Below are 20,715 nucleotides of genomic sequence, written 5' to 3' on the forward strand. Positions count from 1 at the left end.
GTTAATTTCCTTCCTAGTAGCTGGTACAGTGCTGTGTTTTGGATTTAGGGTGAGAATAATGCTGATAACACACTGATGTTTTAGTTGTTGCTAAGCAGTGCTTACGCTAGTCAAGGACTTTTCAGCTTCCCATGCTCTACCGACTGAGAAGGCTGGAGGTGCACAAGAAGCTGGGAGGGGGCACAGCCAGGACAGCTGACCCCAGCTGGCCAAGGGGATATTCCATACCATGTGACGTCATGCTCAGTATATAAAGCTGGGGGAAGAAGAAGGAAGGGGGGGACGTTTGGAGTGATGGCGTTTGTCTTCCCAAGTAACCGTTACGTGTGATGGAGCCCTGCTTTCCTGGAGATGGCTGAACACCTGCCTGCCCATGGGAAGGAGTGAATAAATTCCTTGTTTTGCTTTGCTTGCGTGCACGGCTTTTTGCTTTAGCTATTAAGCTGTCTTTATCTCAACCCATGAGTTTTCTCACTTTTACCCTTCCGATTCTCTCCCCCATCCCACTGTGGGGGGAGTGAGCGAGCGGCTGCGTGGTGCTCAGTTGCTGACTGAGGTTAAACCACGACACTGATACAAGGGCTCTTTGTCACTATGAGGTGGAGATTCTGTTTTGCTCCTGCTCCTCCTCCCATCTGCAGCCATTCCTGGCACATGCCTGCCCTTCACATGCACTAACATCCAGTGTCCATCAATCCTTCCACAAGCCAATTTAATTTACTAAAATTTTAGAGAACCATCCCGCCCCAAAAAAATAATGTATTTTCTGCCATTTTGGTGATTTAAAGTGGCTCACAGGCGAGTGAGAGAATTAAACAGGTGGCACTGATGTTGAAAATGAAGGTTGTATGACTGTGAGCAGGGAAGTGGAGTGAAGAAAGATCAAGATTTTTCCTTTTCAGAAAAAGGAAACAATTAAGCCAGCACAGCTGCATTTAAAACTGCAGCTAAAAGCAAGTGAACAGTTTCCTGCTGGCATGGTTCGTCCAGATGGTTTGAAGCACAGTCTGACACGTTCTAGGCATGAGGCACGGGATAGGAACATGTGGCTGGGATGGTGCTGGGGGTGAAACAGATAATTATGGCGGCCTGCAATTTTATTTCTTTGGCTGCTTTGGAACTGGCAGCTCCTGGTTCTGCCATGGATTTGGAATGTCGCAGAATGATGAGAGCTGGAGGGAGGTTGCTGCTTTCTCTATAGTCTCCTTTAAAACCCCTAGAAAATCTCCACAGGAAATATGGATGCTTCTTTCAAGGTCTTCCACTTCACAGAGATCTTTCTGAAGTCAGCAGAGGGCCACAACAATGATCAGTGGACTGAAGCACATGGTCTATGAGGAAAGACTCGGGGAACTGAGCTTGCTTAGTCTGGAGAAGGCTTAAGCGTTTTAGCAGCCTTCTGATACCTAAAAGGAGGTTGTTGAGAAGACACATGGCCAGGATCTTTACAGTGGTGCAAAGAGTGATGAGCAACAACAATCATAAATTGAAACAGGGGAGGTTCAGACTTGGTATAAGTGAAATATTTTTCACCTTGATGACAGACAAACGTTGGAACAGGTACTTGGAGACGCTGCAGAACCTCCATCTCTGGGGGGTTCCAAGACCTGAGGGGACAAAGCCCTGAGCAACCTGATTTGAATTCAGTGTTGATGCTGCTTTCATCAGGAGGTTGGACTAGGTAGCCTCTGAGATCCTCCCCAACATAATTAATTCTACAGTTTTGTGATAGAACATTTTTTTTCTGCTCAATTTCATTTCAGTAAGCTGTATTTTAGTCAGGAGTTCAACATTCAACGGTAAGAATTAGGAAAGACCTTTATTTTTTAATAATGATTGCTGCTCTTAACAAACTGCCTGCAAGTTCTCCCTGCCTTAAATCAGTTATGTAACCCTTACTAGTCATTACAATATTTCAGTAGCCAGGTGGCAGGTAAATGCTAAACAGAAAAATACTGCTGCAGCATGCTTAAACATAGCACATACTTAAAACTGTGATGCTGTCTCACTTCTGCCTTACGCTGTCCAGCCTGAAATGCTGAAGAAATGGTGTCAAATTGGCAAGACTGTAAAGACCAGAGCTTCTGTAAGGAAGATCAACATGCCCTTAGCACATTTGAGTGGAGCTCATCTCCAGAGCATTGTGCATTGGTCAAAAAAAGGTTAATGAGAAAAGATAAAAATATTTCTGTTCAGTATCTTTCCTGGTTTTTACAGGACTCCAGAAAACAGAGCAGTTAAAAAAAATGAAAAAAAAAAGAAAAGATAAATTCTTAAATTCTGTAGCATTTTTTTTTTCTTCCATTAGGACATGGAAGGGTCAGGTAGCATTGGCCTGTTAAGTGAATCCAGAATTCCAGGATCAAGAGGGCCAAAGGTAAGTGGATGTTTCAGGGGAGGGGAGTGTTGTTTGTTGTTGGTTTGGGTTTTTTTTTCCAAAAACAAGTGTCCTCCTCTCTGCTTTTTGGAAACGCATAGCCCCAGTCAGCTATAGATTTGGAGTCACTGGACTGCACTGGATTCAGTTGCTCTAGAATGACATTACAATAACTGTGTCCTCCAAAGAATCTGAATGGTATTTCTCTGATACCTGGTTAGCTGATGATTTTTAGATTCTGCTCTCATATATTTTTGAGAGATTAAAGGATGAAATAGGGTTTTTTGCATCATCTAGCTCTCTCTTTCTTGTCTTACCCTAATAGATGCCCTTCTTGCATATGAAGATGAATTACATACACTAATGAAACTGAAATGTTGTAGTTTGACAAATGTGCATAATCTGAAATACCACTTAAACTAAAAAAATTTTCCCAGTAATGTGGAAGCAATGTCCCAGAAGAAGGGATGTTTTTTCATCCATCATCATGTCTCAGGAGATTTTTGCTAGTGTGGGCCGCTTTAAAACACCGAGTAGGGAATATGGGAATACAATGCATCAGTATTTACCAGATCATTTGGATTTATCTTTATTCTTAGCAATAACATCAAAACTGCAGCCTATGGTACCTTCCCCAAAGCAGGCAATTATCCAGCATTCCTCCTCCCAGAGCTGCCTGCATTGTTCTAGTTTGGTCTTCAGAAGTCTTGCCCCTGTGCTCACTCCAAAAGAAACGTTGAAACTTTCAAAGCATAGCTTTGAAAGAATGAGTCTTTTTGCCCAAGTTTGGAGAAAGTGCTGATGATGATGACCTTAGATTATGGTAGATGCCAGATTGAATACTAGGCAACAGCGCACTATCACTGCAAATAAGGCAAACCCTGTACTGGAATACATCAGAAAGAGCATTGTCAACAGATACAGAGTTGTTATTATTATAGTCCTTTACTCAGGGCTAGTGAGGCTGCATTGAAATACTGAATCTGGTTTTTTTGTACCCCACTTCAAGAAGGATGTGGAGAAGACAGAGACAGTCCAGCAGAGAGCTGTACAGATGGCATGGGGCCTTGAGTATGTGACCAGTGAGGAGAGGCTGAAGGAGCTCAAATGGTTTAGTCTGGCAAAAAGGAGACAAAGGCATGATCTAATAGCTGGTTACAAGTCTTTGAGGGGCAATTGCAAATATGATGAAGCCAAACTGTTCCTCGTAGTTCCAGATGGTGCAACAAGGGACCATCACAATGTGGTCACAATTTGCAGCTTGAGATGTTCAGGCCAAACCTTAGGAGAAACCTGTTCACTAGGAGGTTGGTGCAGAACTGGGGCAATTTGCCCAAGGAGGTTGTAGAAGCTCTGTTCTTGGAAGTTTTCAAGACTTTGCTGGACAGAGCCATGACTGACCTGATCTAGAGCTGGTGACGGTTGTACTTCAAGGGGGTGACTGGATTAGATGGCCTCCAGAGGCCCTGTACAATCCTGTTTCTATGATTCCATGAATCATCAGAAATGAACTGAACACTGGAGGTAGGAGTGAGTTTGAGAAGCAATTTACTGTGCTGGTTTAAAGTACTAGTAATTGTGACTCACTGAAGTTATAGCTGACTCAGTTTAGTATCTTAGAGACCTTTGCTTCCTCTTATATCTTTTCCTAGATACTAAAAAAGTGGCACAAAAAATACAGTTACAAAAATAAGAATAGAATTCATTAGCTGAAACAAGCTAGCATCCAAAATGAGATGTCCAAAACTACTTCCAAAATTGCCGAGTCTGACCTGCCTAAACAACAGCCTTACTCTCAGTTTTGGTTTTATAACAGGCATTGTTTCCAAGTCACTCAGCTATAAATACTGAAAAAATGTCTTATTGCAGCTGAACAAAATCCTGGAATTCTGTTTTCTTGTTACTGCTTAGTCACTCCACAAAGTTTGAGTCAGTAAACAAGGCACATAAGAACTTTCCTGTAATCATGAAAATGATTATACATACTTACTGGTACTGCATGAAAGCATTATGAGCCACTTACACCCTATAACAACTCCAGAGGTTCCTGATTGTGTTTGAGTGAAAATAGAGTATCTGCTTCTAAGAGCGCTGTAACTCAAAGCAGCTGCTAGGAAATAAATTACATTTATTTGCTTTGTATTTTTCAAAGCAGCTTAGGAAATAAATTACATTTATTTGCTTTGTATTTTTATCTGTTGAATTTTTTATTAATCTTTTATGAGAAAGTAGTGGTTACGTTTTGAAGTAGAAGTACCAAATTTATTTTGTCTGTAGGCTCAGCTATCATTTCCAGGGTTTCTATTCTCTTTCTTCCACAGATCACTGTAAAGTGTTGTTGGTGTTTGGTTTATTACTGTCTTGTCTTCATATTCCAGATGAAGACAACTCAATCACTTTGTTGAATTCTTTTTTTTCCATTCAACTTTCTAAAATGATCAATAATGAATTGTTGTTCATTTTACCATCAGTCATAACTGTGCTTTACAACTGATGTCACCATATAGAGACAAGAGAGGCATTTGCACCCCGAAATGTTTGTTGCAAGCTACTTTTAAACCTAGCAAGACAATGCTGTGTTGCCTCTAAACTGGTAACATACCTTAATTTTAGCCAAGGAGGCAAATTCAAAAAATTGTAAGCAATTTAAAGCAATCCCTTGCAACAAATGCACTTGGACAACTTTATTTCTAATATTTTCTAAAAATATGTATAGTATGCAGTGACAAGATTAAAGGTGTCTTTGCAAGAAAAAAAATCTTTAGATCTTTGCATGATAATATAGAGCAAGGCAGTATTTATTAGAACAACAAATCTAAAACAATGCTTACATTTTATTACTCTCTGTTGATACTACTGGTGTCCAGCATTGTTTTTGTAACAGTTGTGGTTATCAATTACGGTTTTTGTGAGAAAATTTATTATGAAATGTTACATGGATTTACCAGTAAATTCAGCGTCATTTTATAGGGTTCTGCAGGAAGACATGGACAGCGTGGGCCATTAGGACCAAAGGTACCCTATGTAACAAGGAACATTTGAAAGCTAACCTATTTTGCTTTGGCACATATTTTTTCTTTCTATATTCCCAGCATTTGCCTTAACGAAACAGCTTTTGTTTAATATTCGTATACTAAGTATGGGACAAATTTTGTTCCCATTTACACTGGGTATCCACCCAGAATGTGTATTAATAGAATTATTTCACATCCACGCCAGAACAGTGAGTATACCAGCTGGGCTGTTACATTCCAAGGCACTTGGTGTAACATGGCATTTTTATTTAGTTTCTTTAGGACATTTGGCAGTTTCTCTTTGTCGCTCATTTATACATCATTCTGGTTTCCAAGAGGTTAAATGTATGCTGTTGAAAGAGAAACCTGCAGGAAGAGACCTTCTGGCATGATCCCAGAAAGTGATAGGAAAACATTCTGGAAGGTGCTGGGGGGAAGAAGGGAGATGTCGTGACTACTTTCCCTTGGTTTTGATTTGAGCTCAGTAGTGACTGAATTTTTCCACTTTGATGCTGCTATTGGTTAAGTAACCCATGAGGAAAAAATGGAGAGATGAAACACCAGAGAAAAAAAGGGCAGATTCACAGAATGGGGCCTTAGACAGGAAGAGGCTTTTTCTATTCCTATGTAAAGCTCGAGTACCCCTCAGGTTAATAGTACAGCATGACCACACCTTTTCAGCACCTTAAATGTGGAGTTAAAGAAATTTGAAGTCTTCATTGCCCAGAAATGACAGCAACATTGAGTGAGCAGGAAATGGAAAACAATAGATGGGGGCCCCCATCCTCTCTTCCTAAAATTTACACCTGAACACACGCAGCACAGGTCACTGACTACCCAGAAAGCACATTGCCAGCGATAACAGCATGCGTCTGTTTCATAGAACAACAGCAATCAAAGATCTAGCCATTACCCTATGTCTAGAGTCTATCGAGCTCAGCTTATAAGGCTGAAAAAAGTCCCTCCATTGGGTACTACTCCTGTTAATGCCGGAGGACAACATTACTTATGAGTGAAAAAATAAAGTATTTGCACAGTACATGTTAGTGAATGATACTGCAAAGGACTGGCTAGAATAGACATGCTCTCACATGATGCTGCTCTATGGACACGAATAGGTGCCGAGTCTCCATGTTGAAAATACGTTTTTTGTTAAAAACTTATCCTCTGCCCTTAACTAGACATTTTCTTTCTAAAATATTGTGGAAATACTGTTTCACAAAGACTTCAGAAATTGAGGTAGCATGATTCCTAGGATTTAGGAACTGGACTGGGACTGAAAAGATAGTCATAAACCTTGGCCAAGAGACTTCACCACCACCTACACTAAGATTTTAGTTGTTTAATCTTGAGTCGTTCACCCCCAAGATCATGGAGACACAGAAAGGAACATACTATTGCCTCACATCTTACAAAATCAAGTACACTACAGCAAAATTAATATAAAGTGGTTATAATACACAATCGTTCTCATGGGGATGAATTTTACACCCACTTTTTTATAAATGACTTCACTAGGCAACAGTGGCAAAATACAACCACCACCCACTTCCAAAAACCAAGAGCTAACGCATCATGAGGAGTTTAAGGTATAGTTATGTTTCATACATCCTTCATCCTTCAAATAGCCAAGACTAGTAGAGCTGTCAGAGAAGGCCTGCTGTGATCAAAGTTTTCTCTCTTTCCTAGCAAGTAAGTATAGATCCAAATTCTGCTTTCACTTTTATTATTATGAAAAACTGTTTTCATTTAAAAACAGTCTACAGTCTTCATGCATTCATGAATACAAGCACTCCTAAAAGACAGTCAGCATAAACATAACATTTGAGACAATGGCTGTAGCTCCTTGCTGATTTATTCCTGTTTATATTCTCTATCTCAAATGAAATAAACTAAATTGCATGTTCTCTGTCTGTAATGAAATCAAGGAATCATGTCTACTAAGAGCTAGAGTACTGCAGAATCAGTCCCAAATGTGGAACAGTGCAGCACTCATTACATTGCTCGTGGTATGATGCAGTGGCTGGGTAGATGGGGAGTGCGGTAGTGTGGGGGAGGCTGAGTTAACTGTGTTGAAGGAAGATGGTGGGTCATTTGTGCAGGCACAAGGTCATTCTAGCATTAGTAGATCTGGGCAATGTCACCATGTGCTGATTTCAGACACCAAAATGAAGGTTCAGGCATGTGGCTTGGTAGATGCTCAGCAAAAATAATGTGTGGTGACCAGAAACTCTAAGATGTGGGTGGCAACTGGGAGGCTAAACCCCCAGAACCAATTCACAAATGTACGCTGAGCATCACTGTACCAAAAATATGTCCTATTTTTGCTAATCATTTTACTCCATTCAGTCCCTTTGTTTGTAAGGAAAGTAACATACATGTTTAAAATCTTTGTAATTACTGTTCACTTTGATATTTGAGCCCTACTGTGTCTCCGTTTCAGGGAGAAAGAGGCAAGATTGGTCCACCAGGTTCAAAGGTGGGAAATTCATTTAACTTGATCTAAAACCTCAGTCGTTTCTTCCTTTTAGTTTCCTTTCTTCTCTTAATGCACCCAGGGGATAACGAACATTTCTTGCTCTGTCAGCATATTAAAGCCCAGGGAGGCTTCCCTGGAAAAACGGAACCCTTTCTCAGTTGAATTGTGATTATCAGGAGTCAGTGTAACCTGTTGCTTAAGACTGCTGTTTAAAATATTGTTAAAATCGCACTTAAAATCCTCAGGTGCATGATGCCATGGTGTTTTGTGAGGCCGTTTACATTTTCACCAGAACAAAAACGAAAATCAGCAAAGCTCATATAAAAAACTAAGTTCCGCATGCCCCCCTACTCCTTAATATCATGGGGTGTAGCTAGCACCCCACACCAGAGCACTACCCCCATGACACGTCTGTGGTACAGTAGTAGATTCATGCCATGTTGTGCAGAGGCCTCAGGAGTCATGCATGACCCCAATCCGGAGTTCAGCACAGAGGCTACTGTTGCCTATTTCTGTGCTAGAACCTGCCCATCATCCTGCAGCCAGGCTCCTCCTAACCCAAACCTGACCACTCAGGAGGTACAAGGTTATAGAAATGGTGGTTGGAATGACCTCCAGAGGTCACCTAGTCCAAGATCACACTCAAAGTGGTATTATCACCAACACTAGATCACATCGCAATGGGTTTGTCTCCACTGAGTCTTAAATACTTCCAGGAAGGTTCAAAAAACTCTGTGGGTATCTTGTTCTGGTGCTTCACTATCATCTTTGGAAAGACAGTTTCCCTAATGTGCGGCCCGTACCTCCCAAGCTGTAATTTGTCCCAGCTGTCTAACTCACCCCATGCACCAGTGTGCAACCTAGACCTGCTGCGCTGGATCAGTGCAGCTTCTAGACATGAGACCCCGTTGGCAGGGAAACCTGCCAGATTACAGCGCTTTACACGCTGTTAGTACTGAAATGAATGGAGCTGGAGTCCATTCTTTCCTCTCCAACCTTTCCTGTCATTATTCCTGTCTATTCTGGTTAGGACTCCTCTTGGAGCTCACCCCAGAGCTTCTGTTTGTATCTGTGCTGCTTTTTGCCAGTCCCTGGCTGACTTGCGTGCCTTTTGCAGGCATAAGCCAGCAGAGGGCGATGCTGGGACTCATAGAAAATTAAAATTAAATTAAATTTAAAATAAAATAAAATAAAATAAAATAAAATAAAATAAAATAAAATAAAATAAAATAAAATAAAATAAAATAAAATAAAATAAAATAAAATAAAATAAAATAAAATAAAATAAAATAAAATAAAATAAAATAAAATAAAATAAAATAAAATAAAATAAAATAAAATAAAATAAAATAAAATAAAATAAAATAAAATAAAATAAAATAAAATAAAATAAAATAAAATAAAATAAAATAAAATAAAATAAAATAAAATAAAATAAAATAAAATAAAATAAAATAAAATAAAATAAAATAAAATAAAATAAAATAAAATAAAATAAAATAAAATAAAATAAAATAAAATAAAATAAAATAAAATAAAATAAAATAAAATAAAATAAAATAAAATAAAATAAAATAAAATAAAATAAAATAAAATAAAATAAAATAAAATAAAATAAAATAAAATAAAATAAAATAAAATAAAATAAAATAAAATAAAATAAAATAAAATAAAATAAAATAAAATAAAATAAAATAAAATAAAATAAAATAAAATAAAATAAAATAAAATAAAATAAAATAAAATAAAATAAAATAAAATAAAATAAAATAAAATAAAATAAAATAAAATAAAATAAAATAAAATAAAATAAAATAAAATAAAATAAAATAAAATAAAATAAAATAAAATAAAATAAAATAAAATAAAATAAAATAAAATAAAATAAAATAAAATAAAATAAAATAAAATAAAATAAAATAAAATAAAATAAAATAAAATAAAATAAAATAAAATAAAATAAAATAAAATAAAATAAAATAAAATAAAATAAAATAAAATAAAATAAAATAAAATAAAATAAAATAAAATAAAATAAAATAAAATAAAATAAAATAAAATAAAATAAAATAAAATAAAATAAAATAAAATAAAATAAAATAAAATAAAATAAAATAAAATAAAATAAAATAAAATAAAATAAAATAAAATAAAATAAAATAAAATAAAATAAAATAAAATAAAATAAAATAAAATAAAATAAAATAAAATAAAATAAAATAAAATAAAATAAAATAAAATAAAATAAAATAAAATAAAATAAAATAAAATAAAATAAAATAAAATAAAATAAAATAAAATAAAATAAAATAAAATAAAATAAAATAAAATAAAATAAAATAAAATAAAATAAAATAAAATAAAATAAAATAAAATAAAATAAAATAAAATAAAATAAAATAAAATAAAATAAAATAAAATAAAATAAAATAAAATAAAATAAAATAAAATAAAATAAAATAAAATAAAATAAAATAAAATAAAATAAAATAAAATAAAATAAAATAAAATAAAATAAAATAAAATAAAATAAAATAAAATAAAATAAAATAAAATAAAATAAAATAAAATAAAATAAAATAAAATAAAATAAAATAAAATAAAATAAAATAAAATAAAATAAAATAAAATAAAATAAAATAAAATAAAATAAAATAAAATAAAATAAAATAAAATAAAATAAAATAAAATAAAATAAAATAAAATAAAATAAAATAAAATAAAATAAAATAAAATAAAATAAAATAAAATAAAATAAAATAAAATAAAATAAAATAAAATAAAATAAAATAAAATAAAATAAAATAAAATAAAATAAAATAAAATAAAATAAAATAAAATAAAATAAAATAAAATAAAATAAAATAAAATAAAATAAAATAAAATAAAATAAAATAAAATAAAATAAAATAAAATAAAATAAAATAAAATAAAATAAAATAAAATAAAATAAAATAAAATAAAATAAAATAAAATAAAATAAAATAAAATAAAATAAAATAAAATAAAATAAAATAAAATAAAATAAAATAAAATAAAATAAAATAAAATAAAATAAAATAAAATAAAATAAAATAAAATAAAATAAAATAAAATAAAATAAAATAAAATAAAATAAAATAAAATAAAATAAAATAAAATAAAATAAAATAAAATAAAATAAAATAAAATAAAATAAAATAAAATAAAATAAAATAAAATAAAATAAAATAAAATAAAATAAAATAAAATAAAATAAAATAAAATAAAATAAAATAAAATAAAATAAAATAAAATAAAATAAAATAAAATAAAATAAAATAAAATAAAATAAAATAAAATAAAATAAAATAAAATAAAATAAAATAAAATAAAATAAAATAAAATAAAATAAAATAAAATAAAATAAAATAAAATAAAATAAAATAAAATAAAATAAAATAAAATAAAATAAAATAAAATAAAATAAAATAAAATAAAATAAAATAAAATAAAATAAAATAAAATAAAATAAAATAAAATAAAATAAAATAAAATAAAATAAAATAAAATAAAATAAAATAAAATAAAATAAAATAAAATAAAATAAAATAAAATAAAATAAAATAAAATAAAATAAAATAAAATAAAATAAAATAAAATAAAATAAAATAAAATAAAATAAAATAAAATAAAATAAAATAAAATAAAATAAAATAAAATAAAATAAAATAAAATAAAATAAAATAAAATAAAATAAAATAAAATAAAATAAAATAAAATAAAATAAAATAAAATAAAATAAAATAAAATAAAATAAAATAAAATAAAATAAAATAAAATAAAATAAAATAAAATAAAATAAAATAAAATAAAATAAAATAAAATAAAATAAAATAAAATAAAATAAAATAAAATAAAATAAAATAAAATAAAATAAAATAAAATAAAATAAAATAAAATAAAATAAAATAAAATAAAATAAAATAAAATAAAATAAAATAAAATAAAATAAAATAAAATAAAATAAAATAAAATAAAATAAAATAAAATAAAATAAAATAAAATAAAATAAAATAAAATAAAATAAAATAAAATAAAATAAAATAAAATAAAATAAAATAAAATAAAATAAAATAAAATAAAATAAAATAAAATAAAATAAAATAAAATAAAATAAAATAAAATAAAATAAAATAAAATAAAATAAAATAAAATAAAATAAAATAAAATAAAATAAAATAAAATAAAATAAAATAAAATAAAATAAAATAAAATAAACCAAAACAAAACAAACCAAAAGCTTCTCTTGCATTTGGGACAGCACTGAAATCAAGAGTTGCTCTAGGAAACAAGATAAAACCAATTATGGATCTACCCTTCTGCTTGCTGAATATTTACAAGAGTGTTATCACAGTCTTCTAGCAGCATCTGCTTGTTTATTTTTTAAAAACAACAATGTAGCAGGACTCTGCTTGCCATAAATTCCATCTGCTGTACATATTTTGAGTGCTGCTATTTCACAGATATTTGTCAGCATGATAATTAAAGCTGGTGCATTGATGCAGATGACAGTTGTTTAACTCTTCTTTTTAATCTGTTTGAGACTATAGATTATTTTCTTAATTATACATACAAGTGCTTTGTTCTGTGGTCCTTGTTCTAGTAATTATTATTGTTGGTTGTGATAGCTACATTTCAAACACATGTATATATTGTAAGTGGAGTGACTACAGTGCTATTTAAAAATAATCAATCTACCTCTTCAGTCCTCAGATTAAAAAAGGTCTTAGTTTGCTTATATTTGAGCAATGAGCTACATTCTTAAAATATGGAGGGAGTTAGAAATAAGGATGTCTCTGGATACATTATTTACAGTAAAACATCTTACCTATCCTGGATCTTCTCTTCAAATTAAATTTCATTGGAAAATCAATTGGTGAAAATATTCAGCATATGTAATAGCAGGAAGCTGATCTGCAGGTACCAACATGCCTGAAATGACAGCATTCTGTTGCAGAATGCTGTTGGTCCAAGGTTATTTCCTCTGCCCAATTACCTTTGCTGCAGATAGATACATATAATTTTCTACAGGCACTGAAGTCCCAAGTATGATTTTTACTAGTTATGTAGATGCCTAAATCCCAGAAGTTGCTTAGATGCCTAAATCCCATTAGCATTCAGAGACACCTTTTATCCTGCACTTGTCTATGAAATGAAAATTAGAGCGCTTCAGAAATTATACTTTATCTTAATAAACTGTGTGTTTATTCCTGAGCCATATGCTTTGCTGATCACAGACAAAAAATAGAAATAACAGTGAGAATATCCTTTCTTAATGAAGTGGACACATTAAATCTTTTATGCTGGTGGTTCAGTAGAAAGGCATAAGAAGTGAGAGGATTTTGCGTCCTATGAACTGTTAATTTGAATTTCTTCTATCACACCAGAAATGCAGCAGAAAAGACCGTTTGACTTTGGATGCTTTGAAACTCTGTTGTTCTTTAAGACACTCCTGTAGAGTATTAGATAATTCTCAGTGGTTTTATTGGGTCACATCCATCCATCCCAGTATCCTGTCTCCAACAATGTCAAAAGCATAAGCAGTATGAGCGGATGCTTAGATGCAATTTGACCTTATAAAAGGGCAACTATTACATCACAGTTCTCCTGAGTGACCTCCTAGACTTCAACAATTTGTGACTCAGGGACTTTCTCAGCTAGAAATGGTGCCTGAACCACAATCAGATCTCTTCAAGTGAACTTAATGTCTCCCCTGGAACTCATGCAAACTTCTACAATTTACAAGACCTTGGGGCAAGGTGCTCTGCCAACTTAACTACACATCCCATGAACCTCTTCCAGCTATTTTCAATTGATGCCCACTATTTCTTCTATTAGAAGTGTGAGTCCTTAACTACTCTCTACTTTTAGAATCCTCTACAATATTCTTCACCCATCTCCTCATTTGCCTCTTTTCCAAGCTAAAAGAGTCATAGCTTACACCATCATATCTCACATAGAAGGCATTCTGTACCTTCCTTATTCCCATTGGCCTTTTCTGAAGTTTTTCTAGTTCCATTAGATGCTTTTCAAGATGGAAAATATGAATAAAACAGTGCACAGAATTCAAGTTATTGGCATATGATAAGTATATACAGTGGCACAGTAATGTTCTGTGCTCTTGTTTTCCTGTCCCTTTTATAATAATTTCCTGTATTCAGTTTATCTTTTTGACAGCTACTGAGCTGACCTTTTAATGGAATTGTCTATTTCTACTAGGTTTTCATGGTACTATCTACTGTAAAAGCCCCAAAATATTTTCTTGAAGCAGAACAAAATGTAAGAACCAAAACAGCATTTTCCTAAAAACAAAACCCAAAACACTCTCCCCCCAAAAAAACAAAAAAACAAAGCAAACCAAACCAAACCAAACCAAACCAAAAAACACCAAAAAAATCCCACCAACCAAACAAGCAAACAAACAAAAAAAAATAGCCCCACTACTAAAACAAAACAGGGCTAATCTGTCACTTGGATGAATCATTAGGCTGTTCTGTGTCATTTCCTTTGCTCTTTCATATGACACAGAGGAAAACAGATGCAAAAAATGTAGTTCACTGTTTATCTGGTCCATTAAGAATTCAGAGTCTTCTTTTATCCATTTTTCTCTGGGCAAACTGCATTATCATTACTGAGTGATACTTCTGTTTTTCCCATAGAATAGAGTAACTGATCAGATTCTTACAGTAATATGCAGTCCTGCATTAAACTAGACCAGGGGCTATCAAACTTTTCACCCCACATAGCAACTCCTGTCTACATTCCATGCCTCTTCCTCCTCTTCCTCCAGCCTGAGAGTCACTTAGCTGAAGGGTGGAAATAACCCATGAAATGTATCTTGGGGAAAACAACAGAATTCACCCTTTTGCTAAGTGGAGGTGGGAGCACTGGAGAAGAATGATTGAAGCTGCATTAAAAAAAACTGCTCTGGAGGGGGGGAAACAGCAGGAGGAGTGGAGAGAGCAGATGACTAATGAGATGATATTGACTCCACAGAGCCTCCCACAAACCTGCCCCCTAGTCCATTCAGAACCATACAGTGTCCCTCCCAAGAGTGATAGCCTCCTGCTTGTATGAAACTGAATACAATTAGAGAGAATAACAGTATATTTGTTGTGGCAGGGAATGCCGGGTACAGATGGAAAACCAGGCTTTCCTGGCATTGCTGGACATCCCGGAGATGTGGTGAGTAGGGCTATCATAATCTGTGATCACCTAACACACACTGGCTCCCAAACCTATGTCTTAAGGATCAGCAGGAGCCCTAACAGTACTTGCTAGCAGCATGTGGAGATCTGGGCCTGGGTTTGTCCTACTTAACCTGGAGCAGTTACTTCAGACATCAAACACAGGAGCAGAGTGTCTCTTGCCCTTGCCTCCCTCATCAGTCAGAAGTGATACAGGCATCTCCAGAGGCTAGTTCCGATTCTTCGATGCTCCTTTTGCTTTTAATTATTCAGAAATGAGCTGTGCTTTTAATTAGAGGGAAGCCAACAGGCTCATAGATGATATTAATGTATTTCTCATGCTTAAAAGCCGCGAGGACAGAGCTTTTTAGCTGGGAATTCCCACGGCTCGTCCCCTGCCACCTTCCTCTCACTCGTGCTAGACGAGCTGTCTGTGTCCCCAGTACAGTGAATTGTATCGAGGGGCTGACCAAGCTTAGAAATAACCTGCCTGAAAAATTACTGTTTAGCTCACCTGTGTTCCCCTGCCCGGTCCACTGGGCAGTCCCAGACACAACTGAGGTGGTTAATACTGAAAAAGGAAGGATCAGCCAGGCATGGCTGATTTCAGTGCAGTGAAAGAAAGGCTTGTTGAATTAATCCCCAACTAATGAAATATTGTGTGCCCATTTGCTTCTGGTCATCTGTAAACTCTGTCAAACACGCTGGGAAAGACTTTTAAACACCAAATCCTCAAAAGGGTCTGAACTGAAACCAGCTGGCCCCATCTGTGGTTTGAGAGCTGGGGATCGATCATTCTGTACCTGCATTTTACTGTTGTGCTTTTTGTGAAGCTAGAGAAAGCACATTTTCACATTTTTTCCTTTTAAATCACTTACGCTCTTTTTTTTATCACATGCAGGGTCCAAAAGGGGAGAAGGGTGACCCAGGACGTCAGGTGAGATTGTGTGGATTTAATTCTTTCTGAGAAACCTGTGTGAAATGTAGTGCTTAGTAAATGGGTTTTCCACCTGCAATGCTTTTGAAATAGGGTGAACCAGGACAGGACGGGAACAGTATTGTGGGACCGCCTGGGCCACCAGGACCACCAGGACCAATCATAGCAATACCTGAGGTAAGCGTGTTTCTCAAGCATTAAGTTCTCTGTAACTCATCTTACAGAGAAGAGGACGCAAGTGGTTAACAAACTAGCAATTCTGCTGTTGATGTTCAGGTCATAAGTCTACTCCTCAAAACAAAAAAAATCTCAGTATGTCTCTATATCAAATGGATTTGTTTTGAAAAGATGAAATAGGAAGGAAAGTGGTTGAAGAGCTTACATACAAGAATGATGGGGTCATATTGAAAGCTTCTCATAAACTCTCCAGGTGATTCTGCAGGAGTTGTGAATATCAGATGAAAGCCAACAGAGAAATACAAAACTGGGAATGTTTAATAAAGCAAGGCACCTGAGAGACAGCAGTATGTAGGAGAGAGATACGTTGTGTTTTCTGACAGATGGTGTTCACTATACAAACCAGAGCACTGGCTCTGTTGTGGAAGCAACAGCCAAAAGTACCAAAGGGTAAAATGCTAGAAGCTTATTAAAAAAGTCCAATATCCTTTAGCTGCATGTATATTTTCAGTCAGTTTTCCTTTGTGTACATCAGCCTTCGCAAAAACAATAGTAGTTAGCAGCAATGAAGGCTAGAGATTAGGATGAATCCCATTTCAAAGTGACAACAAAAATCCTTGTAGTTGGCTTGATATGACATTAAGATCTGGAGAAGCTGTGAGTGGCTGCAGGAAATTCTTCACCTCTGAGAGCTGAAGGTGCCTAAAACAGCCAGACTCGTCCACAGGAATGCATATAACGGCAGTATAAGAAGGAAGTGATTTGTGATTGCAAGAAGGGAAGATGCCCAGCTGAGAAATCTGTGTTAGGGTGAGCTGGGCACCATTATCACAAAGCTGAGCTAAACATAACATTTTTTGTTGACTGAAACAACTAGACTTTCACTTAGGATTCTGCTACTGATAGCAAATATAGCATAAATTGGCATCCCATAGCCTACATAACCAGTCCCAAAAGAGTTGGGGTTTTTTACTGAATTTACTGGGTATCCACCCGGAATCTTAGGATCCAAGATCGTCCTAAGATCTTGGATGAGCAGATTATAGATTCACAGAAATGTTGGTTGGAAGGGGTGTCTGAAGATCATCTAGTTCAAAGTCCTGCTCAAAGTGGGACTCTCACCAGCTCTACACTTTATGATGTTTCTTTTGGAGTTTCTGAGAAATTCCTCAATAGCTGTGACAGAAATGCTGATGTAAAATTCATGTTCTTTCTCACAGCCCTGCCACAGTGTCACTGTGGGGCCTTAACTCTTATCAGTGACTAAACAGCTCTGTTTGCAGAAATAATGAACCTGAATGTGTTGCTTCTTAGCTCATTAATACTTGAAAAAACATTGCGAGAGCCTCAGAGGGAGGACAGCATGTATAAGAAATGTAAAAAGATTATTGGAGCTGACAGCAAAATAATGACACTAGTTTGCTGGAGGCTGCAAGGCTCCCTACACGTTGTGACAGTCACAGTCCACACGTCTATCTAATGTGTAGCTATGTCTGAAGAAACCTAATGTGCATCCTCTGAATTGTCCAGAACTTCTGTATGAACTATCTTCACCATGCATTATAGAAATGTATAGAGCCTGGTAGAAGCTGTATTGTAGTAGGTGTATTACAAGCCTGTACAGAAACCTGTTTCCTTCTCTAAATACCTTGGAGCTTAAGAAGTAAGCTCTCTCACAAAGTAGGGTGCATAATATATGTGGCTTTATGTACATTTGTAGCAAACAGGTATTCTGGGGGAATACAGCAAGAGCCATCTATCCTCATATGCTTCAAATCCTCTATATCGTTAATCAGATGATTTCTCTGAGGAATTGGTATGCTGGATTTTGATAGTTAATTAAATGTGCGTGTGTCTAAGCATATGTCACTATGTATGACATTGAGTTCTACCTACCTCACAAATGTTTGTACAAGAACTCATCTGTAGTTAGCTTCAGATATGGAAAGAACTACTGCAAGTAGACCTATCAGTTGCAGTTGGAATTACAGAACTAAGATAAATATCAGTACCAGCTGTTGTAATGTGGATATTGGGTAGAGCAGCAGAGATCAATTAAGTGATCTAAGTGAACCACAGGGCAGTTAGAGAGATCACTCCCGGAGTCAGGGTCTATTAGTTCACTCATTTAACCATTGTGTAGCCAAAGACAACAATACTTCTTCAGCTACGGAAGTCCAATGGACTGATCTATCTGAGTTGGAAGGAAATTTTCTTACGAAGGGCTGTGTGGCTACAACTAAACAGATTTTATGCTGCTTGATTAAAATAAAACAAATTAAAGAGATGGTGCAGTTTCAGTATTGTTGAAATACTAGATCTGACGTGGACAGCTGTGGCTCAGGACCAGGCCTCACCAGTATCTTGCCAATAGCACATTGATTGAACTGCACCGAAAAGCAGACCTTGGTTTCCTCCTCATTTAACCTGGTCCCTATGTGAACTTAGGGGATTTGATTCCTTCAGGAGCCACTTCTAACACTGTGAAAAGACATGGTAAGATAAAACTGAGTCTGCAGTGGAACCTACCTGTTTCCAGGCTTCTGCAGTACCTACCAACACCATGGGTCTCAGAGGCTTGCAGTCCTTTCTGCCTCCTCTGTTGCCTCCTGCTGTCGATCAGGAAGTCTGCTCTGAACTGTCCTGTTTAAAAAACAAGGATGTCCCTTAGTTTGCTGCTGTTTGATATTCCAAAATACTAAAATCAATATTCCTCATCCTATATTGGCTATCTCACTCTTTTGGAGCATAATCTCTGATACTCAGTGCATTTTCATGCATGGAATCATGATAAACAGTAAACATATTAATCGTTGCTATGATTTTATCACTCCAATTTAGTTGGATACAGTACAGAAATAATTTTGAATAGAAAAATTTCATTGGATTTAAATTTAAAACTTTTAAACAATTATCTATTGCTGCCATTATTCTTCCATAGTTTAGGTACAAAAACTGAATGAAAGGCCTGGAGAAAGGTTAACGTTGGGAGTGTAAAGCAAATGTCAAAAGATTTTGTGTTTCTTATGTTCTTTCTGTAATTCTAATAAGGCATATTCATGCCATTTGGGTCCAAAGCTGAAGGTTTACTTAGAACCCAACCCAGACAATCACGCTTGTTTCTTTCTCTTCATAACAGTGAAGAAAATATGAAAAACAACATTGTCCTTACTTTGTAATCAGCACTTTCTGAACTGATTTGATGTGCTGAAAAGTTACATTGCTGGATTGTTGCTATTAAAGCTGCTTGCACATCCAAAAGGAAGATAAATAATTATATACCTGGAGCAGGTTGTGAAGAGTGTAACCTTTTTCTCTGATCATCATCCTTGTACCCTCTATTTTCATATCTTCTTCAGCACTGTGTACAGTTTTCTGACTTCCAGCCACAATTTCCATTTGCAGCTAAACTCTATTTATAAAATATGATCCCAAGCTCAGCAAAGCCTTTGGGATTCTTTCCATTGACTTCAATACAGTTTGGACTGAGCCCAAAAAGAATGAATTCCACAATGAAAAGACAGTGTAAACCCAGGGCTCCTGGATTTCTGCCACCAGCTGTAGATAAAGCAGAACAATTGCAGCAGCAGGACTCTTTTATTACTGTCATTAAAGTAACAGCCCATGTCCTGTTCCCTTTCTGGGCCATATAGAGTGGGGAATACAGTGGGACCAACGGCATCATGCTACCCCTGGAGCAATGTAGCAGAGAGCTCATGCAGGCTGGGAGGTGGAGTGCTGCCTGCAGGACTTAAACTGTCTTTTTATTTGACAATTTCCCAGTGGTTTTTGTAGAACGTGAGGACAGGGAGCAGGTAGCAGCACCCAGTAAAAGTAACAGGCTTTAGCTTCATGAATCATGATGCCAACATGACCTCAAAGTACAGAAAGTTGACCACACACTGCCATGCTCAGATGGGATAGGATAGGATAGGATAGGATATGTGATGTGACCAAGCAGGTCTGTCATCTTTTGTGTCCTCCTTCACATCCCAGATTAGAAAAATAGTATTCAGAGACTCATAAGATAATTGGAAGTGATCTCTGGAGGCCATGTGGTCAAACCTCCTATTCAAAGCAGGAGTAGCTTCAAACTTAGTTCCCATATACTGTATTCATAACAAATGTTGCAAAAGATTGTGATCTGATAGCATCAATCTGCACATGGTTACAAGCAGAAAAGGCATTCAGATTTCACAATACCTCAGTGACAACATGCTTATTCATGTGCTAAGTGAATCCCTGGCACCTGAAGCCATGCCCTGCCCCAGCCTTGTGAAATTCAGAAGATTTTCATTACATTGAATGGGAATATACTGCTGCACATAGAGCCTTATATTGAAATGGATGGCATGGCTTGCCTGCTAAACAAGTGGACTAGTTCAAGCCTCTAAGGAGATTCAGTACATATTTCTAAATCCAAAACAAGGCTCAACTGTCACACAATAAATGGGACTGTTGGAGTGAAAGAAATGAAACAAACAAAAAAAACTGAGTAAGGACTTCTTTTCACCTACAACATT

At 34.5% G+C, this 20,715-nt stretch overlaps 1 protein-coding gene across 1 annotated transcript in view; it reads left to right on the forward strand.

Moving 5' to 3' along the window:
* Positions 1–20,715, forward strand: part of LOC103907664 (collagen alpha-1(XV) chain) — a 165,339-nt gene that overhangs the window by 101,793 nt on the left and 42,831 nt on the right. Inside the window, exons 17-22 of the mRNA XM_019474796.1 lie at positions 2,309–2,377; positions 5,348–5,392; positions 7,835–7,870; positions 15,014–15,076; positions 15,980–16,015; positions 16,109–16,192. Coding sequence (XP_019330341.1) covers positions 2,309–2,377; positions 5,348–5,392; positions 7,835–7,870; positions 15,014–15,076; positions 15,980–16,015; positions 16,109–16,192 — 333 coding nt within the window. The remainder of the gene's footprint in view (positions 1–2,308; positions 2,378–5,347; positions 5,393–7,834; positions 7,871–15,013; positions 15,077–15,979; positions 16,016–16,108; positions 16,193–20,715) is intronic.

This window comes from Aptenodytes forsteri, unplaced genomic scaffold (assembly GCF_000699145.1).
Source record: "Aptenodytes forsteri isolate BGI_AS27 unplaced genomic scaffold, ASM69914v1 Scaffold250, whole genome shotgun sequence".
Lineage (NCBI taxonomy): Eukaryota > Metazoa > Chordata > Aves > Sphenisciformes > Spheniscidae > Aptenodytes > Aptenodytes forsteri.